This window comes from Penicillium chermesinum (assembly GCF_028974085.1).
Source record: "Penicillium chermesinum strain IBT 19713 chromosome Unknown utg000005l:1.0-4115287.0:1.0-4118363.0, whole genome shotgun sequence".
NCBI classification, from domain to species: Eukaryota; Fungi; Ascomycota; class Eurotiomycetes; order Eurotiales; family Aspergillaceae; genus Penicillium; species Penicillium chermesinum.
The window spans coordinates 2,989,554-3,015,040 of record NW_026695315.1 but is presented as its reverse complement, the minus strand read 5'-3'; the positions used below and the strand labels follow the sequence as shown (position 1 = coordinate 3,015,040).

The window sequence follows — 25,487 nt, the reverse complement described above, 5'->3', positions numbered from 1 at the left end:
GTACGCGGCATTGGCCTGCGTTTCCTTAGCCTCGGCCAAGGATTATCGTGAATTGTGGTTAATATTACTCAGAGCTCCCTAACCTTTTACGAATGTCAGCGTTCGGGCTCTCCCTGGCAATTGGTACCAAGCATAAATAACAGTGTGGAAGTGCCGATTCGTATGCTTGGCTATTGTCATCTATCCCAGGACATGAAAGACCTTGCCTTATAGAGACCATTTTTTTGAGTTTCTTTTGGCCCCTGGACGCTTTGCAATCTTTACTTTCGAGACCACGTTGATTTGGCGAACAAGCAAGAAGTATCAAGATATGATGAACCGGAGGTTTGCAAACTTCTCCAGTGATTGCAGAATGGCTTTACAATTGGGCAATTGACATGTAAGTAGACTATTTGCTAGCGCAAGGTCGAAATCTCAAGTCTACAGCTTTAATAATTTAAATATGCGTCAATCGTTTACCTCTTCTATTCAGCTTGAGCTTAAAGGCACCACCAATTACTACACTATGTTAGCGTATTCCACCCCACTATCCACCCATCATTTGGACTAGGATGCCCCTTGAACCAGGAGGAGAGACGTGATAAGCAGTGCGGCAACTTGGAAAAAAGTAACGACAACTTGACCGAGCCTGAGCAAGACAGTGATGATACTGGCCGTAAGAAAAGACTTGCGAGGGGGTTACGAAACACCTGGTCATATTGATACATTCAGAGATATATAAGCCGCATCAACATAAGCTCTCAAGAAGAATCTTGATGAATAGATCGCTGCAATGGAACAGGCCAAGGAATAGCGACAGTAAACACGGCTCGGGTGTAGGACACTCATTAACGCCCACCGATTTTGTATCTAGAGAGGTTATTCTACAGTATGACAGAATGGATTGGGATACGATTCAAAGAGTAGAAGACCTCAGCTTCTTCACCCAGGGTTTCAAGGACCACGATGCGTACAAAGAGATGGCGAACATAGCAGTCATAGCTGCGTCCAGGGCAGGGGAGCCGAGTTTGGCAACCATTTCAGGCTGGGCTCAAGGAAGAAATATGGCCGAGCTAAAGGGACTTGACTGGAAAGAAATCAAAAGCCTGAATCCTCCAGATTTATCGAGGTGGAGCATTGTGGGTCGAGGGTACAAGTCCGGTTCAAATTTGCGTGATGCAAGGCATGAGATGACTAGATGAATACGTGCATATCCATATCGCCATTTAAGTCCTGTTACTAGCAGGACGGTGTTAGAAGATACTACCCAGGTACTTCGTTTGTAAACCTTTCAGGGATGAAACTAGCCCAGATCGTGACTCCGTGGCTTGCATGGGCGGGGCGGCATTCCTGGCGATCCACGCTCATTGGCAGCATTACGACAGGCGTATCGAGCGTATTCGAATCAGCGCCCCCGAGTGACGTTGCCAGGCTTATAAATGACCGCAAGTCTCATCTGGTAGCTATCGGTCGCGTGAATCGGACTATTCTGCGATCGGCTACAAGATACATCACCCACCCCTACTAGTGATGACCTGTTAGGGTTAAAGATATATTCCCCGTGCAACACCCCCTTTGCCGGCCTCCAAGATGGCAGAGGAACCAACTCCCCGCGGCTTTCTCTCCGCTGGACTTGACTACCTGGGCTCACGATTTCTGAATCTCCCTCCAGAGAAATGCGGCTACACAACACAAGCCGTCCGGGTCCCCATGAGAGATGGAGTAGAGCTGGCCGCGGATCTCTATCTGCCCCAACTCCCCGAGGGCCAAGATGCAGCCGGCCTTATCATGGTTCAGTGCTGCTATGGCCGCGATGCGGGGATAGCTTTTGTTAATGCTCGCGTCTTTGCCGCCCGAGGATTCAAGGTCCTCTTTGTGAGTACCAGAGGTACCTATGGATCTGGGGGTGAATTCTGGCCCGGTCGAGCGGAGCAGTCTGATAGCCAAGATATCGTGGTCTGGATGCGCCAACAGCCCTGGTACCCCGGAACGTTTGCTACAGCTGGTGCATCCTATCTTGGCTACAGCCAGTGGGCGTTTCTCCGCGACCCGCCGGAAGACTGTGTCGCGGCTGCTATCATGGTTGCGCCCCACGACCAGGCGTTCCATGTATGGGGAACTGGCTGCTTTGGTCTGGATCGTGTTGGCTGGAGCGACCTGATGTCTGAGACGGGATGAGAAGAAAAGCATTCTCAGCAACGCTTCGCATATCCCTGGTCTCAGGTTTCTCGGGGGGCGCTCACCGCTGACTGAAACGATTGCAAGCTTGCCGCTGTATTCAAGCCTTGAAAAGTACTTCAGTGAAAGGAAAGCGCCCTGGCTGTTCGACTACCTCGATCACCCCAACCTTGATGACGAGTACTGGACTGCCGTTCGACATCATGACTCTCTTGAGCGGGTCAATATTCCCATCTTGCTAATCAGCGGATGGTACGATCCCTTCTTCACACAGTCGATGGCGCAATATAAACGGCTCCACGAGCGCGGCGTCGACGTGAAGCTCATCGTTGGTCCCTGGACGCACACCCAGGCATCCGGCCTGTATAGTATGCGTGAACTCCTGGAGTTCTTCTCCGAGCACCTGGCCAAGTCAGGCAAATACAGCACAGCTCCTGCCCACATCTATGTCACGGGCGCCGAAGAATGGACACCGATGCCAAGTTGGCCTCCCGCTACAACGCCACAGACCTTCTACTTACAGCCCAATGGAACGCTTGGCCCAGACCAGCCGGCAGAGGATGCTCGATCTTTATCATTCGTCTTTGATCCCTTGTCACCCACTCCTGCTTTAGGGGGGCCCAATGATGACTGGCGGGAAAGTGGATGATAGCGCTTATGCAACAAGGGACGACGTGCAGATCTTCACGAGCGAGCTCCTCACAGAGGACGTCAAAGTCTTCGGCATGCCAAGAATCCAGTTCACTCATTCTAGTGACCCGCCATATGCAGATTTGTTCGTCCGACTCAGCGAGGTTGATACTAATGGGGTATCCCATAACATCACGCAGGTCTATAAGGCACTTGATCCCTTGCGCGACCAGTCACAGCCCATCAGCCTTGAGCTACACGACTGTGCGCATACTTTCCGAGCCGGGACCCGGATTCGTCTTATCGTTGCTGGAGGGGCGTTCCCCATGTATGCTCGGTGCCTGGGCACTTCTGAGGACCGCGTGCGCAGTGATAAGGTCGTTCCGCAAAAGCACACCATCACTGTGGCAGGTGGGTTGTCAGAGTTGGTGCTTCCGGTTCAAGTCGACGCTTGAGGGTGTCCAGGAATGTATTGATCTATGTTACAATAGGATATTATCTCATCTTAGATTTTGAATATACTGGCTAGATTGATGAATACTAAACACTCTTAACACTCTGAAAGCTTACGATTAGATAAAGGCAATGAATTGTAAAAATATGTAGACCTCCCCCCAAGAAATCTTGTCCCACCTCTTATGCAAGCACACCCATAGGGTCCCATCGAGGCAGCACCTTCGGGGTCTGTTTAAGAATATCTCGCACCTCTGCGGGAACGAACTTTGGATCAACAACTGCCTGGAAAACATATTCATCGAGCCACCGGTCTGTCATGACGAACCAACCCTTGTCACCGGCTGTCTCACCCCAAGAGTTCTGCACACGCCATCTAACCGGTTTTCCATCCTCGAGGTGTACAGCCGTGATAACCATGGCATGTGTCATGGACGATTCACCGGTCTCAATCCGTTCGGCCTTACTCAGTCCGAGCTTCGTATTGAATCCAAGAGCAAGGTCAATGATCTCGGTATCCATAACACCCGTGCCATTATCGGAGAATTTTCCGACATCGCAGCCGAAGAAAACAGGGTGTCCTGCCTTGAGCATCGCAATGATTGCGTTCTTCAGGGTCTGAATATCTACATTTACATATCGGATTGGGTGTCCCTCAACCACATTGCCCAGTTTATCAATAGTGAGAAGCTGCTTGTACTCATGGCGCGGGTCGTTGACCAGACTGAAAAGTTCCCCAGGCGATACGGACGAGCGAGAACGTGCCGACGAAGATAACTGAATCGCCTGCTGGGCAAATTCGACCGGAGTCTTCCGCACCTCATGAGCCTTACCGTTGCTATCCTTGTATTGCCAGACGAAAGGCTCATCCGGGCTAGGGGGAGGACCCAGAAGAAGAGTGACGATTGAGTGGATTTCTTGCAGGAACTGCTCCTTCTTGGAAGCTAGGGCATTTGTTTCTCCATCAGCTGCCAGGCGACGTAGAACCAAGGCCTGTTCTCGCAGCTTTGCTGTCAACAGCCAGTTCATCTTCGCACTGTTCTGTGCGTGGTATGCATCGGGGTAGAGAGCCTGTGGCACCAATCCGTATTTGTGTACCAGGTTCGCGACCATGTCCCATTGGCCTCCATCGGAGACTGGGTCTGAGTAAAGCTTTTGGACCAGGCGACTAGAGATATCTTCACCAGCGGTTGCAATGACCTGCTCGAAGAAGTAGTTCGACTTCTCGATCTTGTCCCAGTAGAAGAGGTAGGCCTGACTGAGCTCAAAGTCGTGCAGCTGGTATGCTTTGATGATGGGGACGCGGAAGATATTTGTCGAGGCAAATAGCCAACAACGGCCAGAAGAGCGCTGGTTCGTGATCGGTGTGCCTTCTAGTGGCACTGCGAGATTGAATATCTGCTGGTCTGCATTCAGAGCGGCCTGGCTGGTGAGAGTCTTCGTATATGACTCGCTGGCAAAACTTGAGATAGCAAGCCGGTTCTGCATACGTAGCCTCATAGTTAGTATACTGAGCTTACTTGATCCTTTGCGCTTGTACAATACGTTACCTTCGCATCGCTGAGGAGGGTCTTACGCCAGCTGCTCAGCCGAGGTGTCGTCAGAGACGGGATCAACTCTTGGACATTATATGGCGGAGGAGCTTCCCAATTATCACTGTCAGAATCGATACAGTAGGGCCAAAACACATCCTCTCAAGTACTTACGGGATTCATAAGAGTCTTGCTTAATCGTGCTTGCTTCGATAATGCCCATCTTGTTGGGGAGCCGTCTGTCGGCAGGACCGACTGGCTTAGACTGCGAGGACCCCATCTTCAAGCTTACGAGAGAATGAAAAACAGTGTGCAGTGGACGTTTGGGAAGATAAATAGGGACTGGGAGCTCAAAGCTCGGGAGCATGGCCGCTTATCATGCGCCGAAGGTACTCGGCCGTGCGGGTAGGATGGTGTTATCTCGCACGAATGTGACATCTCCGTTCTACGTTGCGTATTCACGGCGATATCTGACCGCGTATCGTTATAATTTGAATTTCTGTGAAGCTTCATGATATGCCGAGCTTGAATGTTGTTCACAATGTAGTGATCCATTCTGTCCAGTGACGAGATCACGAGAACCTTGTGTCCACATGTAGTCCCGTCCTACCCAAAGGGGCCCCATTGCAATGACTCGAAACAACTAGTGCTGCGAGTAGCAAAGCCTCAGCTAAAAGATACAGGTCATTCGCTTCTAGGGATCATTTGAAACTTTATGAACAATAAAGCCACGCAGGCGTTCGCCCATTGCAAGGAGGGTATAAGGTCTGAAAAACGAATGTCACACGCTGCAATAAGTGGGAGGCGTATCAAACTTCCTTCCTAAATGTAATGTTAGCCAGTGCGTAAGCTAGACAGAGTAACGAGCCTACCAGGAATATCCGGTGCGTTCGACGCCAGGGGTCTTGATGGCATTGCGGTCGCCAAACGGGTTATCGTCGTCGTCATCCTCTGGCTCCGATTCGCTTTCACTCTCCAGTATTCGGGTTGCGGAGGCACCTGGCCGAGGGGGCCTAGGCGGGTTCACGGAGAGCCCATTGAAACTCTGGCCCATCTCATCCTCAATTTCAGCCTTGGATCTCCAGTTCCCGCCCAGGACATCATCCTCACTGTCGCTGTCGTAGTCCACACTCTTATCCAACACCTCGAAAGCCATCAAGCCCGTCACCAACTCTTCGTTGGCGTGGATTAGTCCACCCAGGAATTCCTCGCTCTCAATATGCTGAATGTATCGTAAAACTTGGTGGCGAAGCTTCTTGCACTTCTCAAATCGGTTGATACATTCCGCATCTTCGCTAACCCGGGTCGTTTCACGATTAACAAGCTTCAGCGCATTCAACAAATTGGTACTAGCAACCGAGGAGGAAGCAATGCATTGCAGGATTTCAGGGCGCTCCTTCTCCAGGTTGAAACTCCGGCTCACAGACATTGTTGACGCCCGCTTTGCCTTCTTATCCTTCTTGGGTTTCTTGACAGGATTTGTCAGAGGGGTGGGTGGCCCCCCACCGGCAGAGATCGAGACCGAGTGGCCCATAGGCTCGTTGAAGTTGCTGGAGTCCTCACGGAGGACCTTCGCCTTGGCTTGGGTGGCGGGCTGCTTGCGCTTGGGCAGTTGCTTGTATAGGGCCGTGATCTTCGCCATTCCAGGCGTGTCCTTGTACGTCGCGGCCCATTGACCAAAAAGCACTTTACATTTCTGCTTGACCTGGGGATCGGAGATGGGGTCTGTACCGGCAATTCGCAGGCGTTCAAGCAGGGGCTCATCGGCGAATTCGCGCAGGAAACGCTCGCCTGCATTCTGGATGAGAAAATCGAGGATGGTGAGTGCCCGTAATTGGCGATGCACGTTTCCGTATTTCCTAGAATTTATCGGATCAGAAATGCCGTTTCCCCCTGACTCGGTGCGATCCTACGAATCATGCGACCACTCACAACTTCTTGCGCAGAGCCCGGCTGGCTTCTGTTGGGCCAGTAGCCTGAATAAGAATCGCCTCTGTCAAGTCTACGATACCCGCTGAGTCGTCCACTTCATATTGTTCACTGGTCAAGACCTCGATTTGGACGGTCACTGCCGTGTATGGTTTCTGCGAGGCGGGACGGAATCAGCATCGCTCGCAGGAGTCGATCGTGCGCGAGGACCGGCGATGACTTACTTGAGACTGAAACATGATGTACAAGCCGGCGATGCACGATTCTTCATGAGATTTCTATATCAGGATAAAGGCAAAGTCCCGTACCTCTCTCGGGGCTTTGGGATTCGTGACTAACCTGGAATCAGTCACCCACACCACCCACGTGCGCTCCTTGGTAACCCCGCAATGGATAACGGCCGACGGTGTTTTAAGGGTATAACCGTAGGGAATACAACAGCTAGATCGCGTGTTCGTTTCGCCCGCCGCTAGAGCACGACAGCCCGAATCCCAACTGGAAGAAGAGAAGTGGTGACGTTGAAAGGCAGCGCCTTGGCACAGACGGACGATCAGCCGTTTTGTTCCCACCTGAGCCACACTCTCAGTATGGCCCAAACAGCAGTCCGACGGAGCTCCAGTGTTTGATGCCACACATAGACAATCCAGAAAATTAGTGCAACGGTACTTTCTGTCCTAAACACTACCTATGCGTAGCTAGACAACACTATCAAGACTCGTAGTTAGTACTGCCAAGCCTTAGATAAGGATATGTACATTATAGCTCAATTGGGACTAGGGCGGGGAAGACCGGAAATACGCAGTCACGAAGCGGAGGATTCGATACGCACTACTTGGTCCTCGAGTCTCAAAGCACTCTGTAATTGATCGTCGTCGTCCTGATCCTTGATACGATCCCCTCTGGCGTGGGCTCGTATGACTACGACTGTGCCCTCCCCGCGGCCCTATCTACGCGTCCTGTCCCGCTTCCTTGTGGTCTCCACCTTCATTCTGGCACTCAGCGTGGCTCTCAAGACCCGCTCCCGTCTCGCCCTACTACTCCCCCTCCTTCGCTTCTACATCCCCTCAATCTGCCCCTCTCCATACCGCCACCATGTCCTACCAACAAGAGCGCTTCATCGCCGAACTCGCTGTTCAGCGTGCGAGCATTCTCACCCAGAAGGTCTTCTTCGAAAAGGCCAAGGGCACCGTCTCCAAGGACGACAAGTCCCCCGTCACAATTGGCGACTTCGGCGCCCAGGCATTGATCATTCAGGCCATCCGCAAGAACTTCCCCAACGACGAGGTCGTCGGCGAGGAGGAGGCGAGCTCCCTGCGGCAAGACAAAGACCTGAGTGCCGAGATCTGGCGTCTGGTCAAGGACATCAAGCTGGACGATGCCGAAAGCGACAGCCTGCTCGGCGGGCCTCTGGCCAGTGAGGAGAGCATGCTGGATGCCATTGACCAGGGTAACAGCCCTGGTGGGCCGAAGGGCCGTATCTGGGCCCTTGACCCTGTTGACGGCACCAAGGGCTTCCTCCGCGGCGGCCAGTATGCCGTCTGCCTGGGTCTGATTGTCGACGGTGATGTCAAGGTTGGAGCGATTGGCACTCCCAACCTGCCGATCGATGACACCGCTCCCATTGACTCCAACACCGGTGCCCAACAGAGTGCGACCTCCGGCAACGGTGTTCTGTTCTCCGCGGTTCTGGGCGAGGGTGCCACCAGCCGTCCTCTCACCAGCGGCGTTCTGGCTCCCAGTAAGCCTATCTCCATGCGCCCTGTACCTGATATCACTCAGGCCGTCTTCTGTGAGGGCGTCGAGGCTGCGCACTCCTCCCAAGGTGACAACGCTGCTGTCGCCCAGCGTCTTGGAATCACCAACGCTAGTGTCCGTCTCGACTCGCAGGCTAAGTACTGTTCCATTGCCCGTGGCGCTGGTGACATTTACCTCCGTCTGCCTGTGAAGAAGGACTACCAGGAGAAGATCTGGGACCACGCTGCCGGTGACATTCTTGTCCGTGAGGCAGGTGGCCAGGTTACCGATATCTACGGCGCACGATTGGACTTCAGCAAGGGCCGGACCTTGGCTGCCAACAAGGGTGTTGTCGCTGCTCCCAAGGCTATCCAGGACGAGGTCATTGGTGCCGTCAAGGCTGTTTTGAAGCTGTAAAAAAAGTATTGCTCTATGAGGATTCGCTATTATGATGACAAGGTCCGCTCTGGTAGGGGCCAGATTTGAAAACCTTTGAAATATCACGCTTGATGCGTGCGAAGTATTTTGGGATACCCCTCCCTCTTACAAATGAGATGAAAACCAAAAAGTACATATATGCCTACAGAGGATAAAGGAAAATATAGAATACATGGAACCAAGAATGCAAATGTCCCAACGTGGCCAAACACCAGCTCCCATAGTCTATTTGATCTTCTTCGCCTTGAGCTTGATGGTCTCTCCGTTGACGAAGATACCCTTGCCCTTGTAAGGCTCTGGCCGCCTCCACTCGCGGATCTCAGCAGCGAAATGTGTTACTTTGCGCTTGTCGACACTCTCGAGGAGGATGCGGGTTGGCTGGGGAGTACTGGCAGTGACACCCTCGGGAATTCCGAGCTCAATCGGGTGCGAGAATCCCACCTTTAAGGAAACGAACTTTTGACCAGGGTATGTCGGTTCGACGGTAGTAGCGGTGTCCTCGATAGTAGCTCTGTAACCGACACCGACAAGACTCAAGATACAGATATGGCCTTCAGAGACACCGGTAACGTGATTTTGCAGAAGAGCACGGATAGTACCTATAGGAATTGGTTGATTAGCAAGACCTAAATTCCATATGCGAGGAAGCAACGCCAGACATACCCCACATGGCACGCTGATGGGGAACCTCAACATCCTGAACGGAAAGAGTAGCCTTTTGAGTAGCAGTATCATGGTCGATGGTCAGAAATGAGGGGATTTCAAGAGACATTTCGCCTGCCGGAATATTAGTGTCAGGCCATCGCATTCGCGATTCCGCAGCATTGAGTATCGCATACCCTTGGGCCCCTTAATTTGAGCAGCAAGCTTCGGCACATCCTTTCCACGCGTTCGGACCAGGCTCTTGGGGAGGTCAATGAGGTTCAATGTCACCTCCGATGGTACGGAGACGGGAGCACCTCCGACACGGGATTGCGTCGGAGCGGTGGTCGAGAAGCATTGGGTACGTGCGGGGGAAATGCCGGGGTGAGGAAAAGCGGTAGTGAGCCTCGAGGGCCTGATTCCCGGAGAAGCTGCCGGGCGCAGCGCTGGGACAAGAATGACATTGCGATGGGTTGTTGACTGCGTCAGTCTCGATGATTTTGTCGGAGATGCAGCGGCCCCATCGGGTTAGCGGCACGTGATATGGGACAGTTTTGATGCCTGGTTTGTCGGGCGTCTAGGTCTCCATGTACTATATTGAACCAACCAGATTGTATTCATTCTAAATGAATGAGCGCCTGGGACAGAAAGAATCTGGTATGGTTCACTTAAACTCTCAAAGACCAGACTTGTCAATTTGTGCAACTATTTTAAGATTTCCAGCAACTAATTACTCCAGCTTCGTTTGTCTGGAAAGCTGGAGAACTTTGTTCGGAAGATTTGTTGCTTTTGATGCTATTTCCAGCGGGCTCAAAACGGCCGTAATCGATCAATACCGTCCGTGTTAGAGAGAGCAGAGGTGACTGGCGGGTTATCTTCGAGTCTACTTCAATCAGACAAAATGTGATTCCACCAAGATGGAACAACTGATCTCTCTTCCTCACGAGTTCTCTCACTTCCATGTACCACACCCTGAACCGTATTTAAATCAGCCCACAGAGTGCTACTGACATTTCCTTTTTCTTCATATCGATGCTCTCTATTTGGCTAATCGGAACCAGAGACTCAGAGTCCACACTTCTTCCTATCACGACTAGGAAGGTCATGAGTACTGGACACCATGAAGGTGCTCATCAAACATCGCCACCTCACCGTCACTCTAATTTTCCTGTGCACGCTTGCTCATTCGAAGTTATTTGACGTATCTGGGAGCTGTAAGCATATTAGAATATTTATCACGAGAGGTTCATTACTAACCCGCGTTGGGAAAGCCGCCTTGACAGCTCCATCGGACAGGAATGCTTCGCCACAGCTGGTGCTGAATCAACAGCAAAATGAAATCTTTAAGGAGGCAACTGACCTTCTAACTTCAATGGAGTCTGCCCCATCATGCAATCGAATTGCTGCAGTACGGCTGGTGAAACGATGCAAAGCCTTAGGGGAGGAGGCCACAGACCCCGAGGCGAATGAGAGGCTTGATACCATTCGATCTGTATACGCAGCACGACTGGCAATCTGCGAGCTGGAAGGAGCTGGTGCAACGGTTCCTTCTTCATGCCTTCCTCTAACAATGTCCCAGACTCCACCGAAACGTATCCTTGGCTTCGGCGCCAAGACAATTGTGCCTGACACGGGCACCGACATCTTCCCCTAGAGAGGTTCTGGAGCCATGCTTGAAAGCCCTGGAGTCACGGGCACAATGGTGGATATCTTACAGCAACAATAAACAGAACGCGATGGTCATTTGCCAGGCATCCCGAGTGGAAATGGAAAAAGACGAGTTGCTCAATCTTCACCGTTCAATCGTCGACAGTAATTTCAAGCTCAATGAAGGGCTTCGAATGGCGTTGCGAAATGCTGCAATGGAGTCTCAGCAGAATGAGGCTTTCTTAAAAGCTGTCCACCAATTACAGCAACAGTTGACGGCTAGTATAGAAAAGAGCCAGTCTACCTTTCAAGATACATTCAGCAAAATTTTACACGATGTTCAAGTGGGCGTTCGCTCTGCTTTCAGTGGTATTACCTCATCTTTGAGCGTTATGGGAAAGGATATGGCCGCTCTTGAAAAGGTCTATAGCCCTCCACTGGTTATTTATCGCTCTTTGCTAACCATGCGGTAGAATGTCCACAACATCACTTCCCAAGTCCACAGCCTAAAAAGCTCACTCGGAGAAATACATAAAGACGCAATCGGTCTGAGCAAGGAGCTGTTTCAGGTGCAACAAGAAAATTCTCTCGCGCACCAGGATTTAACATTGGGGCTTCGCCGATCCCTCGAGTCTTTGCTAAGCAGAGACCTTGTCATGATATTCCAGGCCATGCACGAATTTAATAACTCTCTGGTGGGTCCTCTATCCGAACCAAATGAGCTGTTGACTGATTCAAACAGGAATGGCTTGGCAGTCGACTAAATGAAGTCTCGGAACGAGAGGCCAAAGTTGCAGAGGTATATACATACCCGCATTCGCCCTTCATGTTGAATAGCCTAACAGTTTCCAAAGCGACTCAAAGCGGTTAATCAAGACATGAAGAAGTCCGAAGAAAAGGCCCAAGATCTACATAAGGCTCAAAAACTACAAGCTGATGCTCTTATCGCCCATGCAAAAACACAGGGAGAGCTTCAAGCGACCGCGAAGATCTCTCAAGAACTGGTCGAGCAGACGTCAATGGCGGCAGCGCATCTCCATTCCATTCTCGAAGATGCCGCTCTAAAGGCTCAGCGATTGCCTGATTTTCGCATCGGGGGGTTCAACACTTGGACACTCTGTTTTATCATAGTTATCACCATCACTGCTAGTCGCAGCCCGATTGTCGCGACTGGGATTCTTTTTACTTTCGTCGGTGGGTATTTAAAATCGCTTGATCACAACTAGAAGCTAAGTTTTGTCAAGGTCACTGGATCGCGAGAGCAATCTTGCCGTACCTGGGTGCTATTATCCCCCATCATTAGTTTTATATCTTCTTGGATATTTCTCATTCTTTGCCGACATTTGCATTTTAGCGTTCTCATCTCCGGCTCGGAGTCAGAAATTATACCCATATGCCTCTGGTGCTTCAATCTGCATTTATATTGGACTTCTTCTTTACAAGTGTACTAGGATTATTCTCTCGTGATATGAACTCGCTGAACGCAACAAAATTCGATTCCTAGGTCCACTATGAATAGTATTTCCGCGTATTGGGTATAGAGAGAAACATTCGATCGGTTGTGCTCAGTCCGCTGGGAAACTTTGCTGGCACTCCCTCTATTGTCAAAAAGGGGCTGGTGGTGGAGGCGATCGCTCCAAAGATATCGATACAGCCCCAAAGCACGTCATATCGGACAGTTGATCCTGTTCGGCGGCATCTATTTCTTTGTCAGTGGGTGGGCAGATAAAACAATTAGGGTTCGGATAGAGCTAGCTTACCAACGGCATTTCCTATGAAGCAGGGGCAGCGGCATCTGATTGGGCAGTAGCAGCCGGTTGAGGGGCCGGAGCTGACTGCGCGGTGGTTACAGGCCCAGCAGTGGTAGTAGGCTCAGCAGTAGCAGCAGGCTCAGTGGCGGCATGCTCAGGAGCAGCGGTAGGCTCAGTAGGGGCAGCAGGCTGTGTAGTGACAGTGGGTTCCGCTGGCGCAGTAGCGGCTGGCTGTTCATCGGCCTTGGCCGGGGCAAGAGCTGTAGAAGCTGCTGCTGTTGGCGCCGCTGCTGCTGGAGCCGCTGTAGTCTGAGAGTTTTCCTGGGGCTCCTGCTGCTTCTTGGCGCCTTTCTTCTTCCGTGAGAAGAGACTCTTCAGGCCTTTCTTCATCTGACTGAGCGCATTGGGGGCTAAGAATTATTAGAGCATGACGACCAGATAGGCTGGTTAACTCACGAACACCAGGCATTTTGAGAAGATTGACGGGGTTGTTTTCCACACGAGGTCGGGTAGAGTATAATGAGGAAATCCAGACGGAAAGAGCTACGACGCAAACATCAAATTTAATCGAACAAGCACGTAGACAAGCTAGGCAGGGGAGTTCTTATTTAAAGTAATTTCGATCCTGGCCAGTGCTCTGGATGTTCAGGGGCTTGTAAATGACGTTGGGGCCCATTGGGCCCACGTTCTCCTGTCAAGTGCCGTCCCCGCCGTTATCTCGGTCTTGGCAGCTTGAGTGGCTATGCTGGCGCTAACTACAAAAGCTGTCATCCGGGATGAAACGCAATTTCTTCTTCTGCGTCTGGACCCCTGTGGAACCCACACTTTTCGTAGTTCGGAAAGGGGAAGATTGTTGCGCCGTTCTCATTCTCGATACGAGTGCTGGACTTCTTGGATTTCATACGCAAGATAGCCATTGTAGATGCAAATCCATCGGGTTCATTCAGGGTATCATTTTTAGACACCCTGTGCTTCTCAGCAGACTCGATTCAATCTTCCCCAGCCGATGAGTTGTCTGCATCCGCAATAGCCACGTCTCCACCACCGGCGGCTGCTTTTTGCTCACGCGCTTTCTGCCGTCTCTTCATCTTGCGTTCACGATTCTTGCGGGTGCGCTTTTCGGCCTCTTCCACTTGAGCTGCTATTGCGGCAGCCTGGCGCTTTCGGAGCTGCACTCGCCGCTTTTTACCGGGCTTTTTGCGAGTTTTTGGCGATTTGGAGGGCAGTGCACCCTCGACTACGTAAACGGGAACGTCCGTAGACTTGGGAGGTAATTTGGTCTGATGGCGTTTCAAATGAATGACCCGCCATGGCAGGTTGCAGCCGGGCTATCGGACAGTCAGAACATGATTGACTGAAATCTGTAACGGCTATCACTTACCCATGGCTGGCTTTTGGGTAGACCCAAGACATGTTCACCAGTGATGGCCATATCTTCAAATTGGCGTCTTCTTTCACTTTCATACTGTTCAGTGCTGACATTCTTTTCTTTCGGGTCATATAGTGATGGGGTAGAGAAGTAATATTGCCATCCGCGGAACGACTTTACAAAGCGTCCCTCAGAGCCTCCTGCGCCGGGAGTGGGGGACCGTAGACGGATGCGAAGCTTCTGTGTCCCAGAGGGCTCTTTCTTCTCATCCCCTGTAGGCTTCTTGCTTGCGGGCTGGTCTGCAGCGTCCTCTCGAGAAGGTATAGAGTCTTTTGGTTTGGCAGGCGCACTGAACAGTCGGAACTCGAACTCTTGCTCTTCGTCTTCCTTCTCATCGGACGTTGGGGGCGGGGCATCTGTCGCACCCTTTGATGATCCATCTTCTTGCAGCAATCCATCGAGGTTCAGGAGCTTTCCCAATCGAGCATGGGCATCTTGAAAGTCGGATTCATCGACCGGCGATGCAGAACGAGACGATTCGGTGGAGCGCACTTCGTCGCGACGGACCCTGACAGTATACATTAGCAATTATAATGTCGCAGAGAGAATCGAACGTACCGCTTCGCACTGGGCAGATCAAACATGTTGCGCGGTGGCACAGGAGAGCAACTTGGGTGCGGAGCAAAAGGAAAAAAAGGCGGCCAAGCCGTACGCAGTAGTTTCCACGGCTGCGGCCACGGCCTTATCGATGACCCGCACGGGCTCCCCTACCTCACTTCCAAAGGATCTCGCAAAGGTCCTCGCAGCCTTTACCCTCGTCTTTCACACCACTTTTGACCTCTCATATTCTTTCGCATACCCTCTGGCCTCTTCTCACACCTTCTGTCTGATTACCGTGCCTTCTGTCCCACCCTGGCAAGGGGACGGGGCTCCACTCCTGCATCGATAATTGTGGCTGGGTTGAGGCCTCGTGCCCATAACAACGTGCTCCTCTAAATCGGCTCCTCGAATCGACGCCATAGATGGGTGTCTGTGCCTCCTGTCTGGGTGGCAACCGCCGTGAGGCCCCAGAGGTGAGTCCCGGTCGTCTTTAGCCTGTGCATCCGGGCATGATCTTCGATGCGCAGCGCAGGAATGTCATGCGGGAAAGGCGGGCTCCTGTACCTCAAAGCTTGTATTCTAACATACTTATTCTCAAGCCCGAGTCTTCTCGTCTCCTAGAAGAGGACCCCTACCAGGCTAGCTATGGCTATGGTGCATTAAACCAAGCCCAACAGGCCAACCAGCCGGATCCGGAATACGTCCGTCGCGAAAGAGAAGCGCTGGATGCCATCTGCCAACGCACGTCGGAGTGAGTGCCTTCGTTCTCAGAATAGCCTCCACGAAATGATGGCCGTGTTTTAATGTTTTATCTTTTCTAGCTCCGTGATCGACATCTGGTCTCTGCAACCACAGCCTCATCTCCAACCTCAAGCCACTCTCCACACCAACGTTTCGGCGTCCAGATCGCCCACACCAGAGGGAGACACCACTCATTTAACCGTGACCTCGGATCGCACGTCGCAGGGCAGCCGCCCGACCTCCAGCGGAACCGTACCAAAGCATTGGAGCGAAGTGGTGGTCAATCCGAACAAAAAGCGCTCACGTCCCAACATGAATGCCGATGCACATGGCGGCCGCGATGTATTCGGAGTTCTCAAGGTCAATTAGATCTTAGCTACAGATACATCGTGGGATAACGCTTTGTCGCACGAAGGTGATGTTTTCTATGAAATAAAAATGCGTCGAAGAAAGAATCATCGTTGGGGGATAAAGCTGCTTTTCAAGTCTCCGCTGCACCGGTCCGTATGTCCTGTTTTGCGGTGCGTTGACTGATTCTCCAGTCCACGGGTCGACTCTGTTGCATATATCTCCTGCCACTCTCTTGTATCTTTTTTTCCTTGACCTGTTAATACCCATGGTGCAGGCCCTCTACTCGAATCTTCTTATCTGTCTTCTGTTTTCTGGTGCTCATGGATTTTCTGTTTCGTTGTCATATGTGCTTCTGCATATCTTTTGTGGCCATTACTGGTCGTCTCCTAGTTTATGACTCGGTTGTTTGAAGTATTACTTAGACCTGTACATCGGATGCGATACTCCAATTTACACAAGCGAAATTTTCCCAACGCTCAATTCGCCCTACGCAAATGTGTAGCCCGTCCTTCCATGGCCAGGGAGAACCAAATGTAATAGAATGCAATTGAAAAACCCGAGCTTGCCGGCCATGACTAACAGTGTGAAACCAAAGCATACCAGGGTACCAAGCGAAGATGCAAAAAAAGAGAATCACAAGATGAAAAAAAAAGAGAACTATCAAGAGAAGAGAAGTTGAGAACACCGCAAATGAAAAAACGCCCGCTGGTCCAGTGTCGGGGAATATGGGGGAAAACTGTAGAATGCAACATGTTCACGCAGGCGGACGGAATACCTCATAAGAGGCGAAAAGGTGAGGAGGCCTCAGACATCGTCCATAGCCCCGGCAGGCTCCTCGCCACCTGATTCATAGCTACCGGCTGAGCTGAGCTCGTCTTCGGACTCGGTGTCTTCGCCCGCCTCGTCAACGGCCTCTTTGCTGGCATACTTGGATACGTATTCTGGATACAATTAGCCAACTTTTTCGGGGGAATCCTTGGATACTGGGTCGTAGAGCACATACCCTTCACTTTCGCTTCGTAAGCTTTTGGCTCACGCATCATCAAGGCCGCAGCCTCGCCATTCAATGGATCGGAGGGGTTAGGGTAGCGGAGAAGCTGTGGGAGAAAGACCTCGAAGATATTGATCATGTCATACATGGGAGACCAGGTTTGGTTGATCACGTCGAGGCAAACGGAGCCGGAGCTGTTGAGCGATACTGTCAGCAGTGCAATGTCGTTGATGGTGTGAAGTTTCGTACAGTTCATCAATGTTGGGATGAAAGATGCGGTTCACAAACCCGATGCTCGGGCTCTTGTATGGATATTGATCGGGTAGTTCGACGTGGATCTTCCAGTGGCCACCAGTGAATGGTGCTAGACGCTGTTAGAATAATGCAATCTGTCCTACAAGCATGCCAAACATACTCTCTTCTGGGCCCTTGAAACGGACGTAGAACTCTTGCCTAGAATCCATCGTGAATTAGCAATTGTGTCCGATCAGTCTGAGAGCATTGTCCCTAGCGACATACACTAGATCGTTGTTAGCGTGTGCTGACTCCAGTGTGTGATTTGGTCGCCTTACTGTTGTCATTGACCAGAGTGACTTCATAGTCGCTCATCAGCCTATCAACCATGGTCAGTCCAAATTCCTGAGCTTTTGGGAAACTGGTGGGAAAGGCGATTGTTGGGCATTGCTGCATGTGCCTGAACGGAGACTAAACAGGAACGGGGACGAGCGTACATCCTGTAGCGTAGTTAGCAAGTCGATTCTTGATTAATGCCTGGAAGATTCTTGGCTGGATTTGGTCGTTCGCTCAGGCACATACTTCATAACCTGCACGGAAGACAAAGCTGGTTAGCACCTGCGGGGTCATTGATAGCTTATCTCGAATGCGAGAGATACGTACATCGGTTTCAATTCTTCGTTTTGGGCTACTCATGATGGCGGCTGATAACTGTAGGTAAAAAGGCCCTGCTTAAGGTCGAATAACCTAGTGCGCGTGGCGAGTTCTCGGAGTTGATCGATGTAGCTCTCCCCAGTTGATGGATGAGGTCACCGGGAAATAGCTGCTTAGGAGAGTGGGGAAGGCAGTCGGCGACAAAATGACCGAGTCGGGGAAAGCGAAGGTCTTTAACGCGTGTCGGTGCAAATGAAGCTAAGCGAATTCGAATTCAAGGATTACCACTGCCAGGAAGTGAACAGGAAAGAAGAACGCCAGAAGAGGGGCGACAGTTGAATGATCGCTGGATGACTCAGCCGTACTAGTTTGGTGATAGGGGGGGGGCAACCCATGGAACTGTCGGATGTCACGTTCGCTTTTCAGCTTCCAAGGTTGTTAAAAGGCAAACCCCAATTTGACACTATTAAACTATATTGGGCTGCTTATTATGAGCTGTATATTATACCTAGATTTCATTCCCCTAATTCAGAACCCGGCAAATCCGAAAATATCTTGCTGAATCTCGACTTCAGAGTACAATGCAAGTCCGGAGCTCGCCCGAGATAACCAGCAGAGCTATGGCCGCCAGATTAGGCCGCGGCATAAACTTGCGCCATAGTTGTCGGCTGTCCACCGATGGTGGGCTTCGTGGAGGGCTTGATAGGCCTATGGATTAATTCAGCTCGTCAAGACTTGGTGACCAAATGGAGCGCAAGGTAGTCGAACCCTGGGGATGCATTTATATCTACTGTTTATGCTTAACTGCACCCTTCAAGCCGCTTGCCAGCAGTTGGAAGTAGGAATAAGGCTCGTTTTGCTGGTGGATGCTTCTATAGAGATTGACGATGTTCAGAATTCGCGCGGGTCTATTTACAGATCGGCAGTCATATAAAATGACATCAATAGTCGACAAGGGCTCGCGAGACCACTCCCACTATAAGATATTATGATTCTGTGTCATTAATACTGGTAGCATCACGAGCCGATAATTTGCCTAGCCTACATACTAAAGCTGCAAAGACTGCCACCCAGTTACAAATTTTGACACCAGAATTAGATTATATTCACCAGGATCAATAATTTTCAGATTTTTTCGCCAGATACTAACAAAGATTTTCTCTTTCTTTTCTCTTTCTTTTCTCTTTCTCTTTCACAACTCCCTAACCGTCCTAGCCTAGCCTCTAGCCCTGTACCACCACCCAATTGTAAAATCTGCCGCTCAGTCACGAAACCTGACGCCTGAATAGGTTAATATCCACCAGGGATCAAGTTCCCCAGGTTTTCCCCTAGATACTATCAAAACTTTCTCTTCTTTTCCTTTCTTCCCTTTCCCAACTCTCTCCGGCCTTTTTGAAATCGTGCACAGGTTGTGGATCCCCTAAGCACTAAATTGAAACCGTTGGCATCCAGGCCCCCAACACGCGCTTGCCACTACTTAGATATGCCCTGCTGGTCTCATGCAAGGTACCGAGACCAATCCAGGCCCCAGCCACCCGTGTACATACATGACGCATCTCATGCTGGACAGCGTGCCCCTCAAGACATGGATAAAACAGGATAGGCCTGGACAATATTGGCAAGTTCAGTCTGAATATTGGTTCTGCAGAATCTTCCGTCAATGCCTTGGAGTTAGAAAATAGACGCAAATGCTTATTTGACTTCTATCTGGCAGAGTTGATCCGCCCTTGTCCTCCCCGAACGGCCCGGGCAACAACCCCCCACCAAAGCGGACCCAAACCTCAACTAACTCATACACTCCACACTCCACCACGACAGCCAGCCCCCAAAATGGCCGATAATCCAATCCCAGACGATGAACATGGCGCCGACCTGCCTATGAACATGACTGCGTCGGTCATGCTGAGTGGGCTGCCCCGTGATGCCCATCAGGCGCTTGCTGACGTTGAAGCTATTGATTCTGGTAAAGGTACGAGGACCCGTCTCCCAGGACCAGCTTTTGACGCATGCACGGTACTGCCAGCCTGGCAGACTGTGTGGGTTCTGTATTTTCTATGGAGGAGCCGTCTTAACTCTGTCCAGTGACCGTACGCTTTCAACCTTTGCCATCGGCGCCAATACTCAAGAATCGGGTATTCAAGATCAGCGCTTCTCAAAAGTTTGAGACCGTAGTCAAGTTCCTCCGCAAGAAACTCGACTGCAAAGACACCGATTCTGTTTTCTGCTACGTCAATAGCGTATTTGCGCCTGGTCTCGATGAGGGGGTTGGGGGTCTCTGGAGAGTAAGGTTTTTCTTTCGATATCAGCACATACGGTTCTAACCCCTAGCAGTGTTTCAAAACTGATGATCAGTTGATCGTCGCTTATTCGATGACGCCGGCATTCGGCTAGGCAGACATAGCCTGAGATATCATGAACTAATGAGACTATGTACAGATGACCCTCGGTCTTAGATCAAAACGTAATACCCAATCGCCTTGATGCAATCGTTATTCCTGAAATTCGCTGAAGGCCTTCTCAATCTTTGCCAGCTCTTCCTGTGACACTGGATATGTGTACTCTGGAGATGGAAAGGCCCGGCTCTTCACTTCTTCCCGATACTGAGTAATTCCACGCGTGGCTTCGCCCCAGACATCGGCATATTGCTTAGCGAATTTTGGGACGAATCGTCCAGGCTGGAAATTCCCCGTCATGTCAATCTGCACCAGAACCTGCCCTGAGCACCCGTTACCCGCGCCAATACCGATCGTTGGCACACTGAGCTTCTTGGTGATGAGGGTGGCGACTTCTGGCGGCAAGGCCTCAAGCACAAACATGGAGACACCGGCTTCCTGCATGACCAGCGCGTCACGGAGAATTTTCGTTGCGCTCTTGACGGTTTTGCCCTGAACGCGAAACCCTCCAGAGCGCGTTTTGGCGTTGCGGCGTTAAGCCTACGTGGCCAACCACCGGAATCCCAACCTGTGTAATCCGCTTGATGGTCGGACCGAGCTCCTCTCCTCCTTCAATTTTCACCCCGTGTACTCGACCTTCCTTCATAAGACGCAGCGCCGATCCGACCGCTTGTTCGGGGCTGATCTCGAACGAGCCCATTGGTAAATCGCCAACCTAACCATATGTCAATACCTCGTTAACAGCCGTTGGAGACGATCCACTTACAATGAAAGCACTTTTAGCACCCCGGGATACGCTCCGGCAGTGCAAAATCATCTCGTCAAGCACCATCTCTGTCGTGTCCTCCAGTCCCATGGCCACCATCCCCAAGCTATCCCCGACCAACACGATTTCGATCCCGGCGATTTCAGCTGCATGCGCGCTTGGGAAGTCGTGGGCTGTCAGCATGGTTATCGGCTCTCCTTTCCGATATAGGTTCCGGATTGTTTGGAGAGTGACCTTTTTGCGCCCATTGTGGGTGGCATCTGGCGGGCTGTGGGAGCTGTGGCGGACTTGGGAGTACGGGAGTAGAAGAGAGGGGGCGGAAACGTGAGGAAGGGCGTCGATTTTAAGATAGCTATTGCATGGACTCCGACGAGCAACGGTCGATATATTTGTAGTAAGGGGACGTCGCGCGATCGAGATCGATCGCGACGGCCGCAGTGTCCCTGCAGGCATGATTGCGGGGGCGGGGAGCGGGCGAAGTTGTAACAATCTGCGGAGGTGGTGCAATCACCCTGTTTGGCTTTGAATCGACCGTAACCAGTCTTTGTCCAGAAATTGCAGGTCCCTTGCTATGTACAGCTTTACTTCTGGAAGAAGGATAGGTGGTCATTCACGGTGGCAATGAAATCACAGTTCCATAGCCCGAGGCAGCTCCGCACGCGCCACCAGCTTTGCGGGGATGTAGAAGCTTTGAAATGGAGAACGAATTGTTTCAAGTCTGCAATGAAGCTGATTTATCTTGAGCAACATCCATTTGTCCGGGGCCAACGTGCTTCGATATGCTGCGTAGATGAGAGTCTCCAGAGGGAAAAAAGAAAGAAGAGCTGAGGCCGTTCAAAGTGGAGGTGGGGCTCGGCTGTTCGCGGCGGCGGCAGCTCTGGGGCATGATTGTACATTCCGCGTAGTTTGTGGCCGCATGCCGAGGCCCGTTGTGGTATGCGCCCGCAGCTTCCAGTACGCTTCTACTACTTGATGTTAGCGCGGTCCGAATGACATTTCCGCCATGCACCTAGTCCTCTAAGATGACTGCGTACACCATATTTGTAACAAAAGGACTTCGATTATTAATATTTGAAATTAATTAGTTAGCTCAACAGCATGATCCACAGGCATCTGTAAAGGCTCAGGATATCACAATGTTTGGGGCCGAGGAGCGCAAGGTTCAACAATACCAGAATCACACCTAAAGAGTAGCAACAACGGTCAAAACTTCGATCCATCAACAATTCCTGGCATGATCTCTAGGAAGAGATCCTTTCTCAGAAGCGAGACTAGAAAGCCAGGAAGCTTGAAGTTCCCCATATGCCCTGTGCCCTTCTTGCGGCCAATCTGGAGCCCCATTGCCGGGCTAGCGACCTTGTGTAGGAGCGGTTTCCTCCTCTGGAGTACGAGCAAGAGGTTCTTCACCAAATGGGCAGATTGTGAGTCCGCGAACATGAACTGGGGGCGCTCGTGGTCCGAAACATCTCCGATAGCCCATACATCGTCGACGCCTTTGACTTTCAAGTAGTCGTTGACAATAACGAACCCCTTGGAGTTCAGATATCTGTCATTAAGGTAGGAAGTGTTGGGGATCAGTCCGAATGTAGGGATATACAGATCAGCAGTGAACTTCTCCCCGTTTGAAAGAGTAAGCTCCTGACCGCCATCCGCTGTTTCGGTCGTGCTCGTAACCTTGCTGTTGTATTTGATGTTCACGTCCAAACTCTTGAGAATTTTTGCAGCAGTCTGGGAAACCTTGGGAATGGTCTGTTCAAGGATGATAGGGCCACTGGAAATCTGTGAAGCAAGGATTAGCGGGAGCTGCAACTCGAACACGACCAAAGCATGGAACTTACGAGAGTGACTTTCTTCTGATTCTTATACTCGAATGCGATTTCACCTGCGACCTCCACCCCAGTTGCACCGGAACCCCCAATAACAACTGTTTTGGCCTTTTGCACACGCCCTTGAAGAATGTGCAGCGCATCTTTGGTCGCTTCCGTGGTGCCCAGGTTTTTGAATGGTAAATTGGCCGTTGCGCTTGCGCCAGTTGCGAGAGAACTAGATGATCATACTTGATAGTTCTTCCGTTGGAAATCCGGACACTGTGTGCATCAAAGTCAACGGCCTCGGCGAGGCCGAGGACAAATTCAAACTGAGAAGCATTGTACTGCTTGAACCCTGTCTCAATTGGCAGGAAACACTTGTCGTCCGTATACTGACCGGCAATGATTCCTCGGGGAGAGGCGATGTTCCAGAAGAAGTGTGTGTTCGGGGTAACAAGCGTAACCTTTACAGAGAGACCAGCTTTGGGGGCGCCCTTGAGGATGCGGTGGGCGGTCGAGATTCCAGTAATCGAGCCGCCAAGTATCACTATGTTTGTCATGATTGATCACAGGGTAGTGTCCAATCTTCAGATCCAGGTAGGAGACTAAGCTGCCAAGCAGATACTAGGAAGGAAATGCTTTTTCTCTGTCGGTAGTTTCACGGATTGAGGTAGGAGTATGATTTTCTGCTCTGCTCCGAATCATTTCATAGGCGGGAATTGCTCATTATATACATGACCGAAGTCGAACAATTTTCGGAGGAATATAAACTGCGGAGGGGATAGCTACAGATCAATAAGCAATTCCTCGTATTTAGTATCTGCTGAGAAATTCATACCATCGCGCCAACTTCACTCCGCTAGACAGCCTGGGACGAAGGAAAGCGCAAGTAGATCGGTAAGATTTAGAATTGGCCAATCAGAAGGGGTAACGCAGCAGGAGCCGCAGCTGCCAGCCAATCGCAAGGCTGTACGCTCCTCGCGGAAAATGGACACAAGACGGGAGCTTAGAGGAAAGCTTTACAAGCCCCCTTTACGCTATAACTTAGACTGCACGAATCTAGCGTATTAGCGCACGGCTAGCCAATCAAGTAGAATTCCGCTACTAGTTCTAGCGTAGTAGGACCTTGGGAAGATGTTGTGATTATGGAATCGTGGAGGGAATGGTTGGTCCTTTATTTCTAAGGAAGAGAGATGCTTGTTGGGCTAGGAGCTATTTTACTGCTACTAGTAGCTTATCGAGATAGTAGGAGAAACCCAAAGCGAATCCTCAGTCAAGACATAATCAAGAGCGTTGAGTACCTGCATTCTCAGTATCTGTGGTTCCCCGAATGATTATTTCCTTAGGAAATCATACGCAGTTAAGGCCTGAATCTTAGCAACTTGCTCCAGCTCTTTCACCAGAACATACTCATCTTCAGCACCCATACCAAATGGCGTGCAGCCAATAACGACACTGGGGATGCCAGCCAATCGGAAGATTCTCGTGTCAGAACCGCCAACTCTCATGTTAACTACCGAGTCAAGCCCCGTTGGTCCAACCACTTCCTTGGACGCCTTCAGTGCCGACTGCACTATTCTCTCAGATGGAGACGTCCAGGTCGGCTCATAGCGTTGCAAAGGCGTCCAGCTAATACCCTCCATAGGGTCGAGCTGTTCTCGTAGGTGCGCTTCTACATCGGCAATCGACACCCCAACAGGCAAGCGCAAGTCACATTTCGCACTTGCCTTGCTTGGTATCAGATTTGGGGACACACCTCCCTGAATAACTCCGACGTTGAACGTGATAGTCTGAAGGGTCCTAGATTCTCCGTCCCCAGATATCGCCTCGGAAACATGTTTCGCGTTCTCGATAGCCTCAGTGACCTCACGGGGCGACTCGAAGGGGATTCTCTCTATGGACTGTGCAGCATCCAATGCACCGCGAAGACGATCAATGGCATTTACACCATTGTGAACATGCGCACTATGACCTGCGACACCTTCAGCGGTGATCTCGACCCAGAATGTGCCCTTCTCGCCGAAACGCACGACACGAGGTGAGCCCACATCAGCATTTACCACAGCATCACCCCGGACGATATCAACGTTATTGAGAAGCCATCCCGACCCGAGGACACCTCCGCTCTCTTCATCCCCCGCGAGGGTAATCACTAGCTCCCCCGACCACAGATCGCAGTTCTCTGCTAAGACGCCCGCTGCGATGATAATTGAAGCGACACCAGCTTTCATGTCTGATACTCCCCCGGCCATATAGCCGGCCGTCCTTCACAATCCCGCTGAGAGGAGGGCACGGTCCAGGGAAGATGCTCACATACTGGGTACGTGTCGAGGTGGCCATTGAAGACGAGGCGTTTGCCAAGCGTTCCGCTTGTAACCCGCGCAACAAGGTTGACTATACCGGGTCCTGTTTCGTACTCCGATATCTCCACATTCTTAATTCCCGATAAAAGTTCCTTGGCCACGCGGGCGACTGCTGCCGTGTCACCAGGCGGATTTGGCGAGGGGGTCTGTACAAGCCTCTGGGTGGCCTCGACGAGCGCGGCTGATTGTAGCGACAGCTGCTGGGTTAAATACGCCTCAGCCATGGATGTCTGCCTTAGCGGGCTGAAAACAAACAGTCCGGAGTAAAATCCCAAAGAGGAGGTGGCGGTGGCAGTGGCGTTTG

At 51.2% G+C, this 25,487-nt stretch overlaps 17 protein-coding genes across 17 annotated transcripts; 8 read left to right on the top strand and 9 right to left on the bottom strand.

The window, feature by feature from the left end:
* Positions 1 to 1,569: 1,569 nt before the first annotated feature.
* Positions 1,570 to 2,806, top strand: N7468_007306 (CocE/NonD family hydrolase; the record flags this gene model as incomplete). The annotated part of the gene is made up of 2 exons (XM_058476602.1): positions 1,570 to 2,081; positions 2,149 to 2,806. The coding sequence occupies 2 exons, from the start codon at positions 1,570 to 1,572 to the stop codon at positions 2,804 to 2,806; spliced, it is 1,170 nt and encodes a 389-aa protein (XP_058329492.1).
* Positions 2,807 to 2,882: 76 nt separating this feature from the next.
* N7468_007305 (uncharacterized protein) lies at positions 2,883 to 3,242 on the top strand (the record flags this gene model as incomplete). Its single annotated transcript, XM_058476601.1, has 1 exon — positions 2,883 to 3,242. One exon carries the CDS (start codon positions 2,883 to 2,885, stop codon positions 3,240 to 3,242), a length of 360 nt encoding a protein of 119 aa, XP_058329491.1.
* Positions 3,243 to 3,423: 181 nt separating this feature from the next.
* N7468_007304 (C1 family peptidase) lies at positions 3,424 to 4,931 on the bottom strand (the record flags this gene model as incomplete). Its single annotated transcript, XM_058476600.1, has 2 exons — positions 3,424 to 4,722; positions 4,791 to 4,931. Coding segments are annotated over 2 exons (1,440 nt in total), but the record flags the coding sequence as incomplete, so codon positions are not given.
* Positions 4,932 to 5,581: 650 nt separating this feature from the next.
* On the bottom strand, positions 5,582 to 6,940 carry N7468_007303 (LSB5 family protein; the record flags this gene model as incomplete). The annotated part of the gene is made up of 4 exons (XM_058476599.1): positions 5,582 to 5,594; positions 5,645 to 6,631; positions 6,705 to 6,856; positions 6,926 to 6,940. The coding sequence occupies 4 exons, from the start codon at positions 6,938 to 6,940 to the stop codon at positions 5,582 to 5,584; spliced, it is 1,167 nt and encodes a 388-aa protein (XP_058329489.1).
* Positions 6,941 to 7,615: 675 nt separating this feature from the next.
* N7468_007302 (3'(2'),5'-bisphosphate nucleotidase) lies at positions 7,616 to 8,852 on the top strand (the record flags this gene model as incomplete). The annotated part of the gene is made up of 2 exons (XM_058476598.1): positions 7,616 to 7,659; positions 7,715 to 8,852. 2 exons carry the CDS (start codon positions 7,616 to 7,618, stop codon positions 8,850 to 8,852), a joined length of 1,182 nt encoding a protein of 393 aa, XP_058329488.1.
* Positions 8,853 to 9,098: 246 nt separating this feature from the next.
* On the bottom strand, positions 9,099 to 9,979 carry N7468_007301 (mitochondrial 54S ribosomal protein uL6m; the record flags this gene model as incomplete). The annotated part of the gene is made up of 4 exons (XM_058476597.1): positions 9,099 to 9,472; positions 9,537 to 9,650; positions 9,713 to 9,776; positions 9,833 to 9,979. The coding sequence occupies 4 exons, from the start codon at positions 9,977 to 9,979 to the stop codon at positions 9,099 to 9,101; spliced, it is 699 nt and encodes a 232-aa protein (XP_058329487.1).
* Positions 9,980 to 10,887: 908 nt separating this feature from the next.
* N7468_007300 (uncharacterized protein) lies at positions 10,888 to 11,169 on the top strand (the record flags this gene model as incomplete). Its single annotated transcript, XM_058476596.1, has 1 exon — positions 10,888 to 11,169. The coding sequence occupies one exon, from the start codon at positions 10,888 to 10,890 to the stop codon at positions 11,167 to 11,169; it is 282 nt and encodes a 93-aa protein (XP_058329486.1).
* Positions 11,170 to 11,251: 82 nt separating this feature from the next.
* N7468_007299 (uncharacterized protein) lies at positions 11,252 to 12,465 on the top strand (the record flags this gene model as incomplete). The annotated part of the gene is made up of 5 exons (XM_058476595.1): positions 11,252 to 11,584; positions 11,636 to 11,857; positions 11,905 to 11,961; positions 12,017 to 12,356; positions 12,407 to 12,465. 5 exons carry the CDS (start codon positions 11,252 to 11,254, stop codon positions 12,463 to 12,465), a joined length of 1,011 nt encoding a protein of 336 aa, XP_058329485.1.
* A 469-nt stretch (positions 12,466 to 12,934) lies between these two features.
* N7468_007298 (uncharacterized protein) lies at positions 12,935 to 13,382 on the bottom strand (the record flags this gene model as incomplete). The annotated part of the gene is made up of 2 exons (XM_058476594.1): positions 12,935 to 13,323; positions 13,370 to 13,382. 2 exons carry the CDS (start codon positions 13,380 to 13,382, stop codon positions 12,935 to 12,937), a joined length of 402 nt encoding a protein of 133 aa, XP_058329484.1.
* Positions 13,383 to 13,902: 520 nt separating this feature from the next.
* N7468_007297 (DUF2011 domain-containing protein) lies at positions 13,903 to 14,926 on the bottom strand (the record flags this gene model as incomplete). The annotated part of the gene is made up of 3 exons (XM_058476593.1): positions 13,903 to 14,241; positions 14,295 to 14,850; positions 14,901 to 14,926. 3 exons carry the CDS (start codon positions 14,924 to 14,926, stop codon positions 13,903 to 13,905), a joined length of 921 nt encoding a protein of 306 aa, XP_058329483.1.
* Positions 14,927 to 15,030: 104 nt separating this feature from the next.
* On the top strand, positions 15,031 to 15,231 carry N7468_007296 (uncharacterized protein; the record flags this gene model as incomplete). Its single annotated transcript, XM_058476592.1, has 1 exon — positions 15,031 to 15,231. The coding sequence occupies one exon, from the start codon at positions 15,031 to 15,033 to the stop codon at positions 15,229 to 15,231; it is 201 nt and encodes a 66-aa protein (XP_058329482.1).
* A 73-nt stretch (positions 15,232 to 15,304) lies between these two features.
* N7468_007295 (LAMTOR1/MEH1 family protein) lies at positions 15,305 to 15,992 on the top strand (the record flags this gene model as incomplete). The annotated part of the gene is made up of 3 exons (XM_058476591.1): positions 15,305 to 15,355; positions 15,482 to 15,633; positions 15,704 to 15,992. 3 exons carry the CDS (start codon positions 15,305 to 15,307, stop codon positions 15,990 to 15,992), a joined length of 492 nt encoding a protein of 163 aa, XP_058329481.1.
* Positions 15,993 to 16,778: 786 nt separating this feature from the next.
* On the bottom strand, positions 16,779 to 17,895 carry N7468_007294 (E2 ubiquitin-conjugating protein UBC8; the record flags this gene model as incomplete). The annotated part of the gene is made up of 8 exons (XM_058476590.1): positions 16,779 to 16,915; positions 16,978 to 17,159; positions 17,215 to 17,329; positions 17,381 to 17,418; positions 17,485 to 17,558; positions 17,697 to 17,699; positions 17,782 to 17,817; positions 17,863 to 17,895. The coding sequence occupies 8 exons, from the start codon at positions 17,893 to 17,895 to the stop codon at positions 16,779 to 16,781; spliced, it is 618 nt and encodes a 205-aa protein (XP_058329480.1).
* Positions 17,896 to 19,458: 1,563 nt separating this feature from the next.
* Positions 19,459 to 20,244, top strand: N7468_007293 (ubiquitin-like protein ATG12; the record flags this gene model as incomplete). The annotated part of the gene is made up of 3 exons (XM_058476589.1): positions 19,459 to 19,822; positions 19,936 to 20,135; positions 20,185 to 20,244. 3 exons carry the CDS (start codon positions 19,459 to 19,461, stop codon positions 20,242 to 20,244), a joined length of 624 nt encoding a protein of 207 aa, XP_058329479.1.
* Positions 20,245 to 20,342: 98 nt separating this feature from the next.
* N7468_007292 (3-methyl-2-oxobutanoate hydroxymethyltransferase ECM31) lies at positions 20,343 to 21,465 on the bottom strand (the record flags this gene model as incomplete). Its single annotated transcript, XM_058476588.1, has 3 exons — positions 20,343 to 20,738; positions 20,791 to 20,961; positions 21,013 to 21,465. The coding sequence occupies 3 exons, from the start codon at positions 21,463 to 21,465 to the stop codon at positions 20,343 to 20,345; spliced, it is 1,020 nt and encodes a 339-aa protein (XP_058329478.1).
* A 750-nt stretch (positions 21,466 to 22,215) lies between these two features.
* Positions 22,216 to 23,380, bottom strand: N7468_007291 (NAD(P)/FAD-dependent oxidoreductase; the record flags this gene model as incomplete). The annotated part of the gene is given in 3 exon segments (XM_058476587.1): positions 22,216 to 22,791; positions 22,851 to 23,055; positions 23,070 to 23,380. The coding sequence occupies 3 exon segments, from the start codon at positions 23,378 to 23,380 to the stop codon at positions 22,216 to 22,218; spliced, it is 1,092 nt and encodes a 363-aa protein (XP_058329477.1).
* Positions 23,381 to 24,154: 774 nt separating this feature from the next.
* N7468_007290 (acetylornithine deacetylase) lies at positions 24,155 to 25,407 on the bottom strand (the record flags this gene model as incomplete). The annotated part of the gene is made up of 2 exons (XM_058476586.1): positions 24,155 to 25,017; positions 25,134 to 25,407. 2 exons carry the CDS (start codon positions 25,405 to 25,407, stop codon positions 24,155 to 24,157), a joined length of 1,137 nt encoding a protein of 378 aa, XP_058329476.1.
* Between the last annotated feature and the right edge of the window lie 80 nt (positions 25,408 to 25,487).